Source organism: Nerophis lumbriciformis, linkage group LG37, assembly GCF_033978685.3.
Source record: "Nerophis lumbriciformis linkage group LG37, RoL_Nlum_v2.1, whole genome shotgun sequence".
Classification (NCBI taxonomy): Eukaryota; Metazoa; Chordata; class Actinopteri; order Syngnathiformes; family Syngnathidae; genus Nerophis; species Nerophis lumbriciformis.
Genome location: NC_084584.2, coordinates 9902501 through 9923933, shown reverse-complemented (window position 1 = coordinate 9923933; position 21433 = coordinate 9902501). Strand labels below are relative to the sequence as shown.

Sequence of the window (21433 nt, the reverse complement as noted above, 5' to 3'; positions counted from 1 at the left end):
GCTGTCTAGAGCTCGGCAGCGTAACCGTGTAATACTCTTCCATATCAGTAGGTGGCAGCCGGAAGCTAATTCCTTTGTAGATATCGGAAACAGCGGGAGGCAGTGTGCAGGTAAAAAGGTGTCTAATGCTTAAACCAAAAATAAACAAAAGGTGAGTGTCCCTAAGAAAAGGCATTGAAGCTTAGGGGAGGCTATGCAGAATGAAACTAAAACTGAACTGGCTACAAAGTAAACAAAAACAGAATGCTGGACGACAGCAAAGACTTACTGTGGAGCAAAGACGGCGTCCACAATGTACATCCGAACATGACATGACAATCAACAATGTCCCCACAAATAAGTCAAATCAAATCAAATCAACTTTATTTATAAAGCACATTTAAAATTTACCACAGGGGTAGCCAAAGTGCTGTACAATGAGCAGGTTAAAAGATAAAACGAGTACCGAGCAAACACAACACAACACAAACAGAACATGATAAAAAATAAATAATTAAAATAGAATTAATAAAAACATAAAAACATAAAAACAGGATCACAGCAGGTGTATTATGGGGCGCCATTGCAGGATGGATATCACTCAGTGTTAAAAGCCATGGAATAAAAGTATGTTTTTAAGAGAGATTTAAAAACAGGAAGAGAGGAGGCTTGTCTAACACTCAGGGGTAGGTCGTTCCAGAGCTTGGGAGCAGCAACGGCGAAAGCTCTGTCACCTCTAAGCTTCAGCCTTGTGTCAGGGACCGTCAACAGCAGCTGATCGGCTGATCTTAAGGATCGGGTGGGGCAGTAAGGCTGAAGGAGGTCGGAGAGATAGGTTGGCGCGAGGTTGTTTAGACATTTAAAAACAAATAAAAGGAGTTTAAAATGTATTCGGTAACGCACAGGGAGCCAGTGAAGGGACGCTAAAATAGGGGTGATGTGCTCACGTCTGCGGGTCTGTGTTAGCAGACGAGCAGCAGAGTTCTGTACGAGCTGCAGGCGGGCGAGGGAGGCCTGGCTAATGCCAACATACAGGGCATTACAGTAATCAAGACGAGTCGAGATAAAAGCGTGGATTAATTTCTCAAGATCATGTCTTGATAAAAGCGGTTTCACTTTCGCTATTTGGCGTAATTGATAAAAGCTTTTTTGAACGACGCTGCTGATTTGTTTTTCGAATTTAAAATCTGAGTCAAACTTTACCCCCAGGTTTGTGACAGAGTCGCTGAGATACGGGGTCAGAGTGCCGAGGTCAACGTTGGGGGAGGGAGAGCGACTTGGACCGAACAACATAACTTCTGTTTTGTCTTCATTTAGGCTCAGGAAGTTAGCTGAAAGCCAGACTTTGATGTCGTGCAGGCAGTCAATAAGACTTTGAACCGTGTTATTTTGTGCCATGGGAAAATAAATCTGGCAATCATCGGCATAAAAATGAAATGCAATACTGTACTTCCTAAAAATAGAACCAAGGGGGAGAAGGTAAAGCGCAAATAAAATTGGGGCAAGGATTGAACCCTGGGGGACCCCATGTGGTAAAGGAGCTGTGGACGACATAAAACTGTCTACTTTTACACAAAAACTCCTGTCGGTTAGGTACGACCGGAACCAGTTGAGGGCGGCGCCCTTAATGCCCACACAGTTCTCAAGACGAGTGATTAAGGTGGCGTGGTCGACGGTGTCGAACGCAGCAGACAGATCTAAAAGCACCAGGACAACATATTTACCAGAATCAGTGGACAGGAGGATATCGTTAAAAACTTTTAGAAGCGCTGACTCTGTGCTGTGGAGGGCTTTAAAACCGGACTGGAACAGCTCAGTGATACCATTATCCTCTAAGAAGGGCAGCAACTGACTGTAGACAACCTTCTCTAATATTTTGGAAATGTATGGAAGATTAGAGATAGGTCTGAAGTTAGAGAGGAGAGAGGGGTCGAGGCTGGGTTTTTTAAGTAGAGGTCGTACCACTGCATGTTTAAACTCTACTGGAACTATTCCAGAAGAGAGGCTACTATTGATAATGTTAAGGATACTTGATCCAATAGTAGCAAGTACCTCCTTAAACAGGCGAGGTGGGAGGGCATCTGCAGGAGAACCAGAGGGCTTCATATGACTAACTGTGTCACTTAAAAAAGAAAAGGACACCGGCTCAAACTGATGGAAAACAGAAGAGAAATGCAGGGGAACAGAAGGGTCATATGAAGGCTGAGATAGACTGGCTCTAGTTGACACAATTTTGTCAGTGAAAAAATGGAGACAATTTTCACAGAATTCAAAAGAAGCATCAAAACCAGCAGATTTGGGAGCATCAATGACAGTGTTAATAGTTTTAAACAGAACTCTGGGGTTGTTACAGTTAGAAGATATAATCTGAGATAGATATATATTCATTTCTGCTTTTACAGTCATCTGAAAGGAAAACAGGCTTTCTTTAAAAATGGCAAAGGACACATGCAGCCTGTCTTTTTTCCATTTTCTCTCTGCTCTTCTACATACGCGCCTGGCAGCCCGAGTGACGTCATTCAACCAGGGTTGAGGCGTGGTTTTAGCGCGGCGGCATTTGAAAGGCGCGATCGCCTTTCAAATGAATAAGGGTAAAAACAACTGAAATATTCTTGATTGCTAAAACAAAGTAGATGCAGGAAATATCGCTCAAAGGAAAACATGAAACTGCTACAGGAAAATACCAAAAAAGGAGAAAAAGCCACCAAAATAGGAGCGCAAGACAAGAACTAAAACACTACACACAGGAAAACAGCAATAAACTCAAAATAAGTCAGGGTGTGATGTGACAGGGGGTGACAGTACACCTACTTTGAGACAAGAGCTATAGTGATGCATGCTTGGTTATGCTTTAAAGTCATATCCAACAATTGCGACAACAACTTTTTACTGTCAACTGAGTTTTGTTTTTAAATGATTTCTGCTGGTGGTGTGCCTCCGCATTTTTTCAACGCAAAAAAATGTGCCTCGGCTCAAAAAAGGTTGAAAAACACTGCATTACACCATGTACCAAATAAAATTGCTTCGAGGTCGGTAAGCACAACCAGAATTAATACGTACATTAGGCGCACCGGGTTATAAGACGCACCGGATTTTGGAGAAAATGAAAGGATTTTAAGTGCGCCTTATAGTCCGAAAAATATGGTACCTCAATTTTACGAGCTTAATTGGTTTTGTGATGCATCTCTTAACTCAGAACACTCATACAGTATGAAGGGGACTCATATGGCCTTGTTTGTATTGTTTTCCCTGACACATGAAACGTGACAATTTTTGCTAAATGGCAGTAGGGTGTTAAATATCGTAAAATGTGTTTTGTGGCAATTCCAACTTTGACCACCTCGTCTGTTGCTATGTAGAGTGGCGCTTTTCCATCATTTTCAGCAGACTGCATTGCGAAATGATCAACCTCTTCCTTATGAGCAGTGTAATTTGTCTTACCTTTTTGGCAGGCACCGTGATTGGCGTGGTGATCTACACGGGCAAAGAAACCAGGAGTGTACTCAACACGTCTTATGCCAAGAACAAGGTGAGGTCCTTTTTTTTTTTTTTTTTTTTTTACTTTTTGGGAATTTCTACAGGACGTTGAGGCAGTTTGTCGTCTCCCCCGCCACGCTGAAATCACAGGACAAGTTCGGCTACACTGTGATATTGTTCACACTTTTGTGATTTACTGCGCGACAATCAATCCGAAGTAGTTGAAGACACGTGACACAAATGGAATTAGTGTCAGGGTCACACCACGGTTAGGATCTGTACACTCAGTCTCTGGAAAAGTGGCAAGAAGGGCAAAATTTGCGCGCTCGCACACAGCAGCGGCGACTCCTTCCCTGTCTTCGGCTTCACAATCCATCCAAGGTCCCCCCCCCTTTTTTGTGTGAACGTGCAGTACAACGAAAACAAAGTACAGTGTAACCTCGATTAACAAACTTAATTGGTTCTAGAACATGGTTTGTACATCAAAAAGTGTGTATATTGAAGCAGCGTTCCTCATAAGAAACAATGCAAACATGAATAATTGGTTGTAGCCTGGACAAAATTCCATATTTTAGTAAAAGAACACTTTGAAGACATTATAATGTGTGCGTGCGTGTGTGCATGTGTGTATATACAGTATGTCCAGTGTTTCCCACACATTCATTTATTTGTGGCGGCCCGCCACGAAAGAATTACGTCCGCCACAAATGGATTTTTCGGCTTTTGACTCGCTCGACCACTCATAAAAGCAATGGGACTCTGTCTGTGAATGTACCTTGTAGTTACAACTCCGGTGCAGTAGGTGGCGGTAGCCTACTATGCATTGTAACTCGGCCAATAGAAGAAGAAGAAAAAGAAGAAGAAGACGAAGACGAAGTAAAAAAAGAACGGACCGACCGGATCAAAATACAAGGGTAATATAGGTTATAGCTGCATCGCTCGCGGCTCGTCATATATTTAACGTTAATCCGCGATTTCACCTGACGCTGCTTCATTAACACCGCCGCTGTTTGACTCGGAGGCCGGGCAGACGCACGTAATAACAGTCACGTGTTGCCATACCGACGAGCTAACGTGTCCAGGTTATAACCCTGTTGTCAATAAACACACGTGGAGACGGTGCTTCAGATACTGCATTAATAATGAAGCTAAATTGTCCACTGTCCACTGCAGCATGTGAATGCAATGAAAATAATAAAATCTGAGCCAACCAGCTGTTAAAATGTTGTCCAGGTTAATGTTTTGGCCATTAAAGGCCCTTAATTTCAAGATTTCAACTGTGATCGGGCTTTAAACAGGTGGCTGACCTGTTCAGATGGGTGTAACTCAGGGGTGCTCACACTTTTTCTGCAGGCGAGCTACTCTTCAATTGATCAAGTCGTGGGGATCTACCTCATTCATATATATAATTTACATTTACTTATTTATGAAATATATGTTTTTGTTAACAAGTTAAAGGTGTTTAATGATAATGCAAGCATGTTTAACACATATAGTTAATATTGTTAAAAAATGTAAGGTGTTTAATGATAATACAAACATGTTTAATACATATAGTTAATATTGTTAACAAGTTAAAGGTGTTTAATGATAATACAAGCATGTTTAATACATATAGTTAATATTGTTAACAAGTTAAAGGTGTTTAATGATAATACAAGCATGTTTAACACATATAGTTAATATTGTTAAAAAATTAAAGGTGTTTAATGATAATACAAGCATGTTTAATACATATAGTTAATATTGTTAACAAGTTAAAGGTGTTTAATGATAATACAAGCATGTTTATCACATAGTTAATATTGTTAAAAAATTAAAGGTGTTTAATGATAATACAAGCGTGTTTAATACATCTAGTTAATATTGTTAATAAATTAAAGGTGTTTAATGATAATGCAAGCATGTTTAACACATATAGTTAATATTGTAAACAAGTAAAAGGTGTTTAAAGATAATGCAAGCATGTTTAACACATATAGTTAATATTGTTAAAAAATTAAAGGTGTTTAATGATAATACAAGCATGTTTAATACGTATAGTTAATATTGTTAACAACTTAAAGGTGTTTAAAGATAATACAAGCATGTTTAACACATATAGTTAATATTGTTAACAAGTTAAAGGTGTTTAATGATAATGCAAGCATGTTTAACACATATAGTTAATATTGTTAAAAAATTAAAGGTGTTTAATGATAATACAAGAATGTTTAATACGTATAGTTAATATTGTTAACAAGTTAAAGGTGTTTAATGATAATACAAGCATGTTTAACACATATAGTTAATATTCTTAATAAGTTAAAGGTGTTTAACGATAATACAAGCATGTTTAACACATATAGATTCCTTTCTTTCATGAAGACAAGAATATAAGTTGGTGTATTACCTGATTCTGATGACTTGCATTGATAGGAATCAGACAGTGGTGCTGATAATGTCCGCATTTTCGAATGGAGGAGAAAAAAAGTCCTCCTTTCTGTCCAATACCACATGAAAGTGGTTGGTTTTGGCATCTTATTTGTCCATTTTTGTACTCCTTTGTATGCACTTTACAAGAAATACATTGTCGGCAAACTCCGTAGCTTGCTAGCTTGTGCACGCCAGCTTTTTGAGACTCTTATTTTGTTAGCGCAACTGTGCAGTCGGTCTTTGGAGTTTTGACGACAGGTACGGCGCCAGAGTCTGTTGAAATAAAGTGTTTCTCGCCTTCCTGTCGGTAATTTTAATGAGCTAAATATGTACATAAAGTGTTGTACTTATATTCCAACTCCGCGTTCTTCTTGGTCATCGCCGCTGCCGCCGTCACCCCCCGCCCCCCGACCACACCACCACAAATAGATGCCTGTCCTGTGGGAAACACTGATGTCTGTATGTGTGTGTGTGTGTGTATGTATATACAGTATATATATATATTAGGGCTGGGCGATATATCGATATACGCGATATATCGCGGGTTTGTCTCTGTGCGATATAGAAAATGAGTATATCGTGATATCGAGTATACGTACTCACACAGTTGCTTTTAGCTGCGGGCATTACACTACAGGCTCTCCTCGCTCTTTCCAGTCTCTCCTTCTCACTGACAGACAAGCGCACCTTCTTACACACGTAACAGACCGTCACGACATACGTCACATACGTATACGCCCTCCCCGAGCAGAGAGGTAGCAGCATGGCTAACATTAGCTGTGATGCTAGCGGAGTGGTGCAAGCGCAAATACAAGAGAAAGAAGGTGCGAATCTGGTGACAAATGGAGGAATAATTAATTCCCCCAAAAAACAGCAGGGGGTCCATCGTCTGGCGGTGGTTTGGCTTCAAGTGGGAAGATGTGGAACAGACAACCGTAATTTGTCAAGTGTGGGGCAAAAGCGTTGCTATAAAAAGTAGCATTACTGCTGTAACAAACAGTTCAGGGTGTCCCAAGTTACCGGAGTGTGTTAGGTAAGGAGGAGGAGTTTTGTCCCTCCAGAGTTGCCGTAGGGCTGTGACGTAGGGTGTGTGTGGTTGTGGAGGGTTGTGTACTGTCACCACCTGTCACAGCACACCCTGACTTATTTGGACTTTTTTGCTGTTTTCCTGTGTGTAGTGTTTTACTTCTTGTCTTTGCTCCTATTTTGGTGGCTTTTTCTCTTTTTTTCTGTATTTTCCTGTAGCAGTTTCATGTCTTCCTTTGAGCGATATTTCCCACATCTACTTTGTTTTAGCAATCAAGAATATTTCAGTTGTTTTTATCCTTATTTGTGGGGATATTGTTGATTGTCATGTCATGTTCGGATGTACATTGTGGACGCCGTCTTTGCTCCACAGTAAGTCTTTGCTGTCGTCCAGCATTCTGTTTTTGTTTACTTTGTAGCCAGTTCAGTTTTAGTTTCATTCTGCATAGCCTTCCCTAAGCTTCAATGCCTTTTCTTAGGGACACTTACCTTTTGTTTATTTTTGGTTTAAGCATTAGACACCTTTTTACCTGCACACTGCCTCCTGCTGTTTCCGACATCTACAAAGCAATTAGCTTCCGGCTGCCACCTACTGATATGGAAGAGTATTACACGGTTACTCTGCCGAGCTCTAGACAGCACCGACACTCAACAACAACACATCATTTGCAGACTATAATTACTGGTTTACAAAAAATATTTTTAACCCAAATAGGTGAAATTAGATAATCTCCCACGGCACACCAGACTGTATCTCACGGCACCGTGGAACAGTGGTTGAAAAACACTGGTGTAATGATAATTGTGACCAGTAGATGGCCGTCACACATAAGAGATACGTGTGGACTGCAGGTTAAAGAAGCGGTGTCTACCGAACCTGCTCTAATGTCTCCCGTTTATTATTTTATTAGATAAGTACACTGTATAGGCGAACCCAGGACACTCGGCTACACTGCTAATATGTAGCATCATTTGAAAAGTCACCCGCTAGACAAGGAAGAGGGCTTACTCCGCACGTCAATATCTCCATTCGGTGCCACACGTCCACACCATCAAAATGCCGAGGCAAACATTTCCAGATCAACACCGTATGAAAAAAAATAGTGATTTTTTTAGTTGTGATTTCCTTCTCTGCATGAAAGTTTAAAAGTAGCATATATTTATGCAGTATGAATAAGAATGTTTTAATGTAGACACGTAGAATCATCATACTGCTGTGATTATATGCATCAAGTGTTCATTCAAGGCTAAGGCAAAAATATTCAGATATATATCGTGTATCGCAATATGGCCTTAAAATATCGCGATATTAAAAAAAGGCAATATCGCCCAGCCCTAATAAATAAATAAATATATATATATATATATACAGTATATGTGTATATGTTTAAATGTGTATATAAATGTGTATGTATATATGTGTGTGTATATACAGTATGTGTATATATTTTTTGTTTGTATATATATATATAAATGTGTATATGTTTTTGTGTATATGTAAATATATATATATGTATGTATGTGTACATCCATCCATCCATCCATCCATTTTCTACCGCTTATTCCCTTTGGGGTCGCGGGGGATGCTGGAGCCTATCTCAGCTACAATCGGGCGGAAGGCGGGGTACACCCTAGACAAGTCGCCACCTCATCACAGGGCCAACACAGATAGACAGACAACAGTCACACTCACATTCACACACTAGGGCCAATTTAGTGTTGCCAATCAACTTATCCCCAGGTGCATGTCTTTGGAGGTGGGAGAATGTGTATATGTTTTTGTGTATATGTAAATATATATATGTATGTATGTGTACATATATATGTATATATATATCCGTGTGTGTATATATATGTATATATGTGTGTGTGTGTGTGTGTGTGTGTGTGTGTATATATACATATATATATATGTGTATATATATATGTGTATATATATATACACACACACACGCATATATATACACACACATGTGTGTGTGTGTATATATATATATATATATATATATATATATATCTTTGTGTATATATAAATGTGTGTGTACATGGTAAATTATAAAAGATAAATGGGTTGTACTTGTATAGCGCTTTTCTACCTTTTTTAAGGAACTCAAAGCGCTTTGACACTATTTCCACATTCACCCATTCACACACACACATTCACACACTGATGGCGGGAGCTGCCATGCACGGCGCTAACCAGGCCCATCAGGAGCACGGGTGAAGTGTCTTGCTCAAGGACACAACGGACGTGACTAGGATGGTAGAAGGTGGGAATTGAACCAGGAACCCTCAGGTTGCTGGCACGGCCACTCTCCCAACTTCGCTACGCCGTCACCATATATATGTATATATATATGTGTGTGTGTATGTGTGTGTAAAAATATGTATGTATGTGTGTATGTTAATGTGTATATAGGTATGTATGAATGCATACGTGTGTATGTATGTATAAATGTGTGTATATACAGTACGTGTATTTATGTTTTGTTTGTATATATATGTGTGTATATATACATGTGTGTTTGTATATATGTATACATGTCTGTGTGTGTGTATATACATGTGTGTTTGTATATATGTATACATGTCTGTGTGTGTGTATATATGTATATATGTGTGTGTGTATGTTAATGTGAATATATGTAGGTGTGTGTATGTATACATTTGTGTGTGTATATATATATGTATATATATATGCGTGTATATAAATGTGTATATATATTTTTGTTTGAATATATATGTGTACGTGTACATGTGTGTGTGTTATTCATCAATTTGAACGGTGCAAAAATGTAATAATCAAATCCATAGGGAATTTTGTATTAAGATAATGAGGTGATTATGTATTGTACTTCTTATCCTGTATATTATGTGTAGCTGAAAGCTGCCATAACTGAAAATGAGTTTGACAGCCCTTGTTTAGAGACGGTCCAAAGAAGCTGCATGAGGCGCACATGCTCCACTTTGGACCCCCCCCCCCCCCCCCCCCCCCCGACATAACGGACCGCCCCAAACCTCCCCTGCCTCTAATCGGTAATCAATCAATTCTGCGAGTTTTTTTTTTTTTACCCTTGACTTTCCAGATAAAAGCTGGACTTATCAATCGGGGGGGAAAGGTCAGCAGCGATGGCTAATTACCCAAAAGGGAGAACAGAAATGACATTTTCAGCGAGAAGCTAATCTGGCAGTATCCAATCGAGTGTTTTGTCCTCAGATGGAGGAGATGAAATGAAAATGTGATTGTGCATAAAAGACAAGCGAGGAGGGTCAGCTGACGGAGGTGTTTGTGATTACAAACATGCAAAGCCGCCGCAGCTGCGTCCTCGTCCTCCGCCGGCGTTGTTGTGGATGATTGCAGATGTGCACGCTGAGAGGAATCCAATACTTCAAGGAGACGATGCCACAAGTGCCAATATGGCAAGCGCAGATTGGGCCCAAAAGTCGATAGAGTGCTGCTGAAGTCGCACGAGAGCCTTTTTGGCCTCGCATCACGATGTCGGCCTGACAGGACGCCTGATCGTCTCCTTGTGTGATTGCCAGACTGTGTCTGAGCGCGGAGACGGAACAACGTTGTTTGTCAGTAAAGGGACAGAATATTGTAGCAAATATAGACTTACTGATTTTTGTCTTTATGATCGTTAACAACCTGTGTAGAAGTTTATAAATAAGGCGATAACCATTTTCGGTATATAAGACGCACCCACTAAATTTTAGAAGGAAAAAAAAACATATTTGTCAGGTTCAAACACCGATGACATCTATTAAACAAGACAAGAAGCAAGGAATTAAACAGAGACAGGATTCAATTTGGCTCAACGGGGAGAAACGCGTAGACCTGTACCCTTGTACAGCGTCGTCTCATGCTCTGACGAAAGGTTGCACGCCTCCTCTTTTATTTGGACTTTCCCTGATTACATGGCAACAGCTGTTTCTAATGGGAGAGGGAGGTCGTAAACAGCCGTTGCCCTCGGTCAAAAAACAGTTCAGAGAAAAGATGCCTAGAGCTTGCGTCAGGTCCTGCTTCCTCTCCGCTTTGTAGATCTTGGGTCAAAACAAGATCTTCCTGTGGATTACAATCGATCAAAGATACCGACACCTTCCTGTCGCTTCCCATCGTACACAGTGGAGTTTTACAAGCCTTTTGCTTGGTAAGATCAAAGAGAGCTTTTGTCCTCTCGCCGGGAACTCATGGTAACACAAAGTTTGGTAATAACTTAGATACAATTATTCTAACAATATTTTCCATATATTAGCCGCACTGGACTATAAGCCGCAGATATATACATTGTGAAATTAGTTATTTACACAGAAATATTTTTTGAGATATACCTTATTTGTTTCCAAATGGTGTCTGTAACACGGCAGTAAAACGGCTGATCAAACAAAACAGAAGTCAAGCTCTCCAATCAGCTAAACAGACTCAATAACTCCACGGTGACATTCTGGCGAATTTACTGAGGAATTTGTGAAATTGAAACAAAACAAAAACAATGCTATTGTAAGTTAATAATACTAACACGGACACTCCTAAACGTGTTAGCTTATTAGCTAACGCTAACAAACTTTTGGCCTTTATTGTACTTCCACCTGCAAGGCGTGTGCTACCTCTTTACATGGGTCGATATCGATAATTATTGGTATTTTTTGTGACCTAAGGAAAACAAGGCCGTCTCGCGGGTCCCTTCCCGTCATTAGAGGCTTACCCGCAGGCTTGGAGAGACCCACATGCCCGAACTATGTCAAGGGGGCCGTAAGGACGGTTCCTTTGAGCCTTTGTCATCTTTTGACGTTACGGCGCGGTGGCTGCAGTGTCTTCCTCAAAGTGGACTAGAAATTACGAGAATTACGACACAAGACGCAAAACGCCCTTTAACGGAAACACCTACAAGTCGCAAATGTGCTTTGTCAAAATTTGAGAAATATCGCAATGGAAACGCAGCTTCTAACAGACAACAGGCAGGATTAAATCGAGACAGTTTAAAAAAAGCGTTCAATAGACAAGTGGAGGAGTTCAAGTACCTCGAAGTCTTGTTGACGAGTGAGGGAAGAATGGATCGTGAGATCGACAGCCGTATCGGTGTGGCGTCTTCAGTAATGTGGACCGTTGTGATAAAGAAGGAGCTGAGCCGGAAGGCAAAGCTCTCAATTTACCGGTTGATATACGTCCCTATCCTCACCTATGGTCATGAGCTGTGGGTTATGGCCGAAAGGACAAGTTCCCGGGCACGTGGCCGAAATTAGTTTCCTCCGTCGGGTGACGAGGCTCTGCCTTAGAGATAGGGTCTGTCATCCGGGAGGAGCTCAAAGTAAAGCCGCTGCTCCTCCACATCGAGTTCGAGTACCTCGGAGTCTTGTTGACGAGTGAGGGAAGAATGGATCGTGAGATCGACAGCAGGATCGGTGCGGCGTCTTCAGTAATGCGGACCGTTGTGATAAAGAAGGAGCTGAGCTGTACGGCAAAGCTCTCAATTTACCGGTTGATATACGTCCCTATCCTCACCTATGGTCATGAGCTTTGGGTTATGACTGGAAGAACAAGGTCCTGGGCAGATGCGGCCGAAATGAGTGTCCTCCGTCGGGTGGCGAGGCTCTGCCTTAGAGATAGGGTTTGTCATCCGGGAGGAGCTCAAAGTAAAGCCGCTGCTCCTCCACATCAAGTTCGAGTACCTCGGAGTCTTGTTTACGAGTGAGGGAAGAATGGAGCGTGAGATCGACAGGCGGATCGGTGCGGCGTCTTCAGTAATGCGGACCCTGTATCGGTCCCTTGTGGTAACGAAGGAGCTGAGCCGGAAGGTAAAGCTCTCAATTTACCGGTCGATCTAAGTCCCTATCCTCACCTATGGTCATGAGCTTTGGGTTATGGCCGAAAGAACAATGTCCTGGGCACATGCGGCCGAAATGAGTGTCCTCAGTCAGGTGGCGAGGCTCTCCCTTAGAGATAGGGTCTGTCATCCGGGAGGGGCTCAAATTAAAGCCGCTGCTCCTCCACATCGAGTTCAAGTACCTCGGAATCTTGTTGACGAGTGAGGGAAGAGTGGATCGTGACATTGACAGGCAGATCGGTGCGGCGTCATCAGTAATGCGGACACTGTATCGGTCCGTTATGGTAACGAAGGAGCTGAGACGGAAGGCAAAGCTCTCAATTTACCGGTCGATCTACGTCCCTATCCTCACCTATGGTCATGAGCTTTGGGTTGTGGCCGAAAGGACAAGATCCCGGCCACATGCGGCCGAAATGAGTTTCCTCCGTCGGGTGGCGAGGCTCTCCCTAAGAGATAGGGTCTGTCATCCGGGAGAAGCTCAAAGTAAAGCCGCTGCTCCTCCACATCGAGTTCAAGTACCTCGGTGTCTTGTTGAGGAGTGAGGGAAGAGTGGATCGTGAGATCGACAGGCGGATCGGTGCGGCGTCTTCAGTAATGCGGACCCTATATCGGTCCTTTGTGATAAAGTAGGAGCTGAGCCGGAAGGCAAAGCTCTCAATTTACCGATCGATCTAAGTCCCTATCCTCACCTATTGTCATGAGCTTTGGGTTATGGCCGAAAGGACAAGGTCCTTGGTACAAGGGGCCGAAATGAGTGTCCTCCGTCGGGTGGCGGGGCTCTCTCTTACAGTTAGGGTCTGTCATCCGGAAGAGCTCAAAGTAAAGCCGCTGCTCCTCCACATTGAGTTCAAGTACCTCGGAGTCTTGTTGACGAGTGAGGGAAGAGTGGATCGTGACATTGACAGGCAGATCGGTGCGGCGTCATCAGTAATGCGGACCCTGTATCGGTCCGTTGTGGTAAAGAAGGAGCTGAGCCGGAAAGCAATGCTCTCAATTTACCGGTCGATCTACGTCCCTATCCTCACCTAGGGTCGTGAGCTTTGGGTTATGGCCGAAAGGACAAGATCCCGGGTACAAGCGGCCGAAATGAGTGTCCTCCGTCGGGTGGCGAGGCTCTCCCTTAGAGATAGGGTCTGTCATCCGGGAGGAGCTCAAATTAAAGCCGCTGCTCCTCCACATCGAGTTCAAGTACCTCGGAGTCTTGTTCACGAGTGAGGGAAGAGTGGATGGTGAGATCGACAGGCGGATCGGTGCGGCGTCTTCAGTAATGCGGACCCTGTATCGGTCCGTTGTGGTAAAGAAGGAGCTGAGCCGGAAAGCAATGCTCTCAATTTACCGGTTGATATACGTCCCTATCCTCACCTATGGTCATGAGCTTTGGGTTATGGCCGAAAGAACAAGGTCCTGAGCACATGCGGCCGAAATGAGTGTCCTTCGTCGGGTGGCGAGGCTCTCCCTTAAAGATAGGGTCTGTCATCTGGGAGGGGCTCAAATTAAAGCCGCTGCTCCTCCACATCGAGTTCAAGTACCTCGGAGTCTTGTTGACGAGTGAGGAAAGAGTGGATGGTGAGATCGACAGGCGTTTCGGTGCGGCGTCTTCAGTAATGTGGACCCTGTATCGGTCCGTTGTGGTAAAAAAAGGAGCTGAGCCGGAAGGCAAAGCTCTCAATTTACCGGTTGATATACGTCCCTATCCTCACCTATGGTCATGAGCTTTGGGTTATGGCCGAAAGGACAAGGGAGATAAGAGATAGTGTCTGTCATCCGGGAGGAGCTCAAAGTAAAGCCGCTGCTCCTCCACATCGAGAGGAGCCAGATGAGGTGGTTCGGGCATCTGGTCAGGATGTCACCCGGACGCCTACCTGGGGAGGTGTTTAGGGCACGTCCGACCGATAGGAGGCCACGGGGAAGACCTAGGACACGTTGGGAAGACAATGTCTCCCGGCTGTCCTGGGAACCCCTCGGGATCCCCCTGGATGAAGTGGCTCGGGAGAGGTAAATCTGGGCTTCTCTACTTCTGCTGCTGCACCCGCGACCCGACCGCAGATAAGTGAAAGAAAATAGAAGGATGGACGTTCCGTAGATAAGACAGGCAACAATACATGTGAAATGCAGTAAAGCAAAAAAAAAAAAAACACTTTAAATGGTGCATCAGCTTTCACCCGCACATTCAACAAGTCGTCACACAGGAGAGAACAAATCATTTCCCTTTGAATGGCATGGGGACGACTGAAGTAAAATCTGCTCTTTTATTCACTGATAACATCGTTAGGTTGAGGTAATTGAGCCCTTTACACCCCCCTCCCCTCAGACGGGGCGAATAATGACTTCATCCGATCCCCAGCAAGGCCTGGAAAAACGTCGCCATTGTCCCCGCTTTGAAGGGGATCCTTTTGCTTTTGTCGCTTCTCCGTCTTAATTTTTCGCCCCCGTTTTAATCCACCCAGCTATTTTCCTCAATAGCTCGAGTGTGAACCATGTAGCGGGGCTCTGCGGGTGGCGGTGGAGGACGCGGCACCCGCCCACCCTCATCCACGTTGGAGTTTTAACATCCACCGATAAATCAGTCACGCCGGTCTCCCGGGTCAAAATGGTCCCGGGGGATGCGGGGGGGGGGGGGGGATGGGTTTGGTTCAGTAAAAGTGTAGGAATTCTCCATCTTGCCCCCCCACTCCACACACACTCCTATTCAGAGCAGCTCCTTCAGCGGAGGGAGATGTTATGTTAGTTCTGTTTTTTTTTGTCACATGAAAGCCCTCTGTGTACGGGCCTGTGCTGCCAAAAAAGGGGTCGGGCGCTTCTTTATTTGACATCTTTTTCCCACATGCTCCATTGGCTGCGAGGAGCACTCGAAAAATAAAAGGCAACTTTGGACCCCCCCCCCCACGCCCCCTTTTTTTGTCCCTCTTTCTCCAGAGCGCCACCTCAATATGGGAACCCCTTTGACCCGTGAATCACATTCAAGTATTCAAAGTAGTTAAAAAAAAAAAAAAAAAGCCAGCAATAACAGTGTTTATGTTTTGCATGACAAAAGGCTGCAGTTACTAATGTCTTTAATGGCCGTGGCACAGATGGGTCATGACAAAGACTCGGAGCTGGTTTTTATCAATCACAATATTACAAACACAACCAGCATATGTGTGTGGAGCGGGCCTGTGTCCAGATCCACCGATTACTGGCGCCGATATTTGGCATTTTGATATCTATCGGTATCTGCTTTTTTTTTTTTAATCTGTACTTTTATGTATTTACAAAAGCCAAAAGCTTTTGCGTCGGTTGAGGTGGGCGGGGTTTGGTAGCGGGGGTGTATAATGTATCCCGGAAGAGTTAGGGCTGCATGGGATTCTGGGTATTTGTCCTGTTGTGTTTATGTTGTGTTACGGTGCAGATGTTCTCCCGAAATGTGTTTGTCATTCTTGTTTGGTGTGGGTTCACAGTGTGGTGCATTATTAGTAAGAGTGTTAAAGTTTTTTTTATACCGCCACCGTCAGTGTAACCTGTGTGGTTGTTGACCAAGTATGCCTTGCTGTCACCTACGTGAGCAAGCGGAAGCCCCATACAACAGTGGCTGATCAGGCACGCTGGTTGTAGTGGGTGCTATATGCTGTACCATCACGGCACGCATAACGCTGACAAGCGCTATTAATTCAAAACCTGCGTGCCGCACCATCTTAAAAATTCCATATAAAGGTGTGGGCAACGTGTCTGAGACCCCTGGTTTATACATAACACAAAGCAAAAAAAAAATTTTATATGCAATGTTATTTCATTTAAAATTTCAAAAATTTTGCGGCTCCCATTGTTTTCTATAATTTGTGAAACTAGTCAAAATGGCTCTTTGACTTGTAAAGGTTGCCAACCCCTGGCCTAGAACAATCCGGATGGTACTTTACCTTTTTGTTCCGGAGGACACAACGACCACAGTTTCCAAAAACAATTTGAAATGTGGACTCATCAGACCACAGAACACTTTTCCACTTTGCATCAGTCCATCTCAGATGAGCTCGGGGCCCAGCGAAGCCGGCGGCGTTTCTGGGTGTTATTGATAAATGACTTTGGCTTTGCATAGTAGAGTTTTAACTTGCACTTAACAGATGTAGCGACCAACTGTAGTTACTGACAGTGGTTTTCTGAAGTGCTCCTCAGCCCATGTGGTGATATCCTTTACACACTGATGTCGCTTTTTGATGCAGTACAGCCTGAGGGATTGAACGTCCGTAATATCATGGCTTACGTGCAGTGATTTCTCCAGATTCTCTGAACCTTTTGATGATATAATCCCTAAATTCCTTGCAATAGCTGGTTGAGAAATGTTGTTCTTGGACAATTGGCTCAGGCATTAGTTGACAAAGCGGTGACCCTCGCCCCGTCCTTGTTAGTGAATGACTGAATATTTCATGGAAGCTGCTTTTATACCCAATCATGGCACCCACCTGTGTCCAATTAGCCTGTTCACTTGTGGGATGTTCCAAATAAGTGTTTGATGAGCATTCCCTTAACTTTGTCAGTCTTTTTTGCCACTTGTGCCAGCTTTTTTGAAGCATCAAATTCCAAATGAGCTAATATTTGCAAAAAATAACAAAGTTTCTCACTGTGAACATGAAATATCTTGTCTTTGCAGTCTATTCAATTGAATATAAGTTGAAAGGGATTTGCAAATCATTGTATTCTCTTTTTATTTACCATTTACACAACTGCCAACTTTACTGCTTTTGGGCTTTGTATTTTACAACTACAGTACAGGCCAAAGGTTTGGACACACCTTCTCATTCAATGAGTTTTCTTTATTTTCATGACTATTTACATTGTAGATTGTCACATCAAAACTATGAATGAACACATGTGGACTTATGTACTTAACAAAAAAAGGTGAAATAACCGAAAACATGTTTTATATTCTAGTTTTTTTCAAAATAGCCACCCTTTGCTCTGATTACTGCTTTGCACACTCTTGGCATTCTCTCCATGAGCTTCAAGAGGTAGTCACCTGAAAGGGTTTTCACTTCCCACTTCCTCATCGAGAGAATGCCAAGAGCTTTATATGAAAACTGGGTCAAACTTTTTGTGGGCATTTCCGTCAAAAACTGAATCATGCGTGGAGAAATAGTACACATTACGTATTTTGTCTGTCCATGCCAGCAATGTGTAATGCCTGTGCTAAGCTATTTGAACATAACTTTGAATTATAGGTGAGCATATCTAATAAAATGTGTCATGAAATTCATTTTAAAAAATGGCCCCCAAGCTGTACTTTGAACATTTTCCACAGGTGGGCCTGTTGGACCTGGAGCTGAACCGACTCACCAAGGCCCTGTTCTTGGCCCAGGTGGTTTTGTCCATCGTCATGGAAGTACTGCACGGGTTTGTGGGCCCGTGGTTCCGCAACCTCTTCCGATTTGTGGTGCTCTTCTCGTACATCATACCCATCAGGTACCAATCTCTGAGTCGTACTGTGGTATTCGATCTGGTGACGATGAATTACGTCGACATTTTCCCCCTGGTGCAGTTTGCGCGTGAACCTGGACATGGGGAAGGCGGCCTACGGTTGGATGATCATGAAGGACGAAAACATTCCCGGCACCGTGGTGAGGACCAGCACCATACCGGAAGAACTGGGCCGACTGGTCTACCTGCTGACGGACAAAACAGGCAAGAGCCGCCTCTATTTGTACAATTCAAGACCTGTGCTTTTTTGTGTCGACCCACTGGTCTTGGTAGGAATGGATTAGACCAGAGGTGTCCAAACTCTTTGACTTGGGGGCCACATTGGGCTCAAAAAAATTTGTCCGAGGGCCGAAAGTTGCATTTAAAGTAACATTTTATATATATATACAGGTAAAAGCCAGTAAATTAGAATATTTTGGAAAAACTTGATTTATTTCAGTAATAATGTAACTTGTACATTATATTTATTCATTGCACACAGACTGATGCATTCAAATGTTTATTTCATTTAATTGTGGCAACAAATGAAAATCCAAAATTCCGTGTGTCACAAAATTAGAATATTACTTAAGGCTAATACAAAAAAGGGATTTTTAGAAATGTTGGCCAACTGAAAAGTATGAAAATGAAAAATATGAGCATGGATCTCAGGAAACAGAGTGGACCGACACCAGCAGATGACATGGCACCCCAAACCATCACTGATGGTGGAAACTTTACACTAGACTTCAGGCAACGTGGATCCTGTGCCTCTCCTGTCTTCCTCCAGACTCTGGGACCTCGATTTCCAAAGGAAATGCAAAATTTGCATGGTTGGGTGATGGTTTGGGGTGCCATGTCATCTGCTGGTGTCGGTCCACTCTGTTTCCTGAGATCCAGGGTCAACGCAGCCGTCTACCAGCAAGTTTTAGAGCACTTCATGCTTCCTGCTGCTGACCTGCTCTATGGAGATGGAGATTTCAAGTTCCAACAGGACTTGGCGCCTGCACACAGCGCAAAATCTACCCGTGCCTGGTTTACGGACCATGGTATTTCTGTTCTAAATTGGCCCGCCAACTCCCCTGACCTTAGCCCCATAGAAAATCTGTGGGGTATTGTGAAAAGGAAGATGCAGAATGCCAGACCCAAAAACGCAGAAGAGTTGAAGGCCACTATCAGAGCAACCTGGGCTCTCATAACACCTGAGCAGTGCCAGAAACTCATCGACTCCATGCCACGCCGCATTAACGCAGTAATTGAGGCAAAAGGAGCTCCAACCAAGTATTGAGTATTGTACATGCTCATATTTTTCATTTTCATACTTTTCAGTTGGCCAACATTTCTAAAAATCCCTTTTTTGTATTAGCCTTAAGTAATCTTCTAATTTTGTGACACACGGAATTTTGGATTTTCATTTGTTGCCACTTCAAATCATCAAAATTAAATGAAATAAACATTTGAATGCATCAGTCTGTGTGCAATGAATAAATATAATGTACAAGTTACACCTTTTGAATGCAATTACTGAAATAAATCAAGTTTTTCAAAATATTCTAATTTACTGGCTTTTACCTGTGTGTGTGTGTGTGTGTGTGTGTATATATATATATATATATATATATATATATATATATATATATATATATATATATATATATATATATAAAAATATATTTTTTTATATATATTATATATATATATATATATGTGTATATATATATATATATATATATATGTGTGTATATATATATATGTGTATATATATATATGTGTGTATATATATATATGTATATATATAATATACATATATATACACATATATAATATATATATATATATATATATATATATATATATATATATATATATATATATATATATGTATATATATATACAGTGTTGGGACAGTGTTGTAACGCCGTTAGTTTCGGCGGTAACTAGTAATCTAACGTGTTATTTTTTTATATTAAGTAACTCAGTTACCGTTACTACGTGATGCGTTACTGCGTTATTTTACGTTATTTTTTATGTTGTATCGGCTAGAAACTGAGGATCTGATCATGTTTTATGGCAGCGAAGCAGAGACGTGCTTCTGATTCTTCCTCTGCGCTCTCTGTGTGTGTGTGTGTGCGGGTGTGGGGAGGTGAGGGGAGGGAAGGGGAGGGGGGTGCGCAATAATAACCGTTGGCCAACAAAAAAGTAACCACAGAACACTATACGACTATACGGTATAGTGTTCTGTGGTTACTTTTTGGTTGGCCAAGCGGACGTGACGGCAGGCTGTCCTCACTCAGGCCCGCACGGACCTGGAGGGGCGTGCCTTAAGTCCGGCTGGAAATCGGGAGAAATTTGAGAGAATGGTTGTCCCGGGGAGAGGCAAGTATGAGATATTCTCCCTTCTTTTCTTTTGTCGAGCACAATTTAGTTAAATGTAAGTTGTGTCTTGGATCAAAGATCCCGTCTACTGCCCAAAACAACAATTCAAATCTGCCTGGTTAGGCTCTGTGTATGTCACGTGTGCCTTCCTTAGGTGAAGCCAGCTTTACAGCTATGTTGTTGATTGATTGATTGATTGAAACTTTTATTAGTATGTTGCACAGTACAGTACATATTCCGTACAATTGACCACTAAATGGTAACACCCCAGTAAGTTTTTCAACTTGCTTAAGTCGGGGTCCACTGATTCATGATACAGATATATACTATCAGATATATACTAACATCATAATACAGTCATCACACAAGATAATCATCAGGGTATATACATTGATTATTTACAATCCGGGGTGTGGGATATGGAGGAGGGGGGGGGGGGGGGGGGTTTAGGTGTGGTTGGTATCAACACTTCTGTCATCAACAATCAGCATCAACAATTGCATCATCAGAGAAATGGACATTGAAACAGTGTAGGACTGACTTGGTAGGATATGTACAGCAAGTAGTGGACACAGAGAGAGAGATCAGAAATTATAAGAAAAAATGTCTACATTTGATTATTTACAATCCGAAGAGGTATTATGTGGAAGGGAGGGTGTTAGTTTAAGGTTGTAGTTGCCTGGAGATGTTCTTTTAGTGCGGTTTTGAAGGAGGATAGAGATGCCCTTTATTTTACACCTGTTGGGAGTGCATTCCATATTGAAGTGGCATAGAAAGAGAATGAGTTAGACCTTTGTTAGTTTGGAATCTGGGTTTAACGTGGTTAGTGTTAGTGTTATTATGCTGTTTGTTACTTATGTATGTTATGTTGCAGCTATTTAAAATAGTTTTGTCAATTTGTTCTGGCCTGA

General features: G+C 42.3%; 1 protein-coding gene across 1 annotated transcript in view; it reads left to right on the top strand.

Annotated features, from left to right (window-relative positions):
• The window catches only part of atp9b (ATPase phospholipid transporting 9B), a 123088-nt gene that overhangs the window by 57176 nt on the left and 44479 nt on the right, over positions 1–21433 (top strand). Inside the window, exons 11-13 of the mRNA XM_061931452.1 lie at positions 3432–3508; positions 17992–18152; positions 18229–18371. Coding sequence (XP_061787436.1) covers positions 3432–3508; positions 17992–18152; positions 18229–18371 — 381 coding nt within the window. The remainder of the gene's footprint in view (positions 1–3431; positions 3509–17991; positions 18153–18228; positions 18372–21433) is intronic.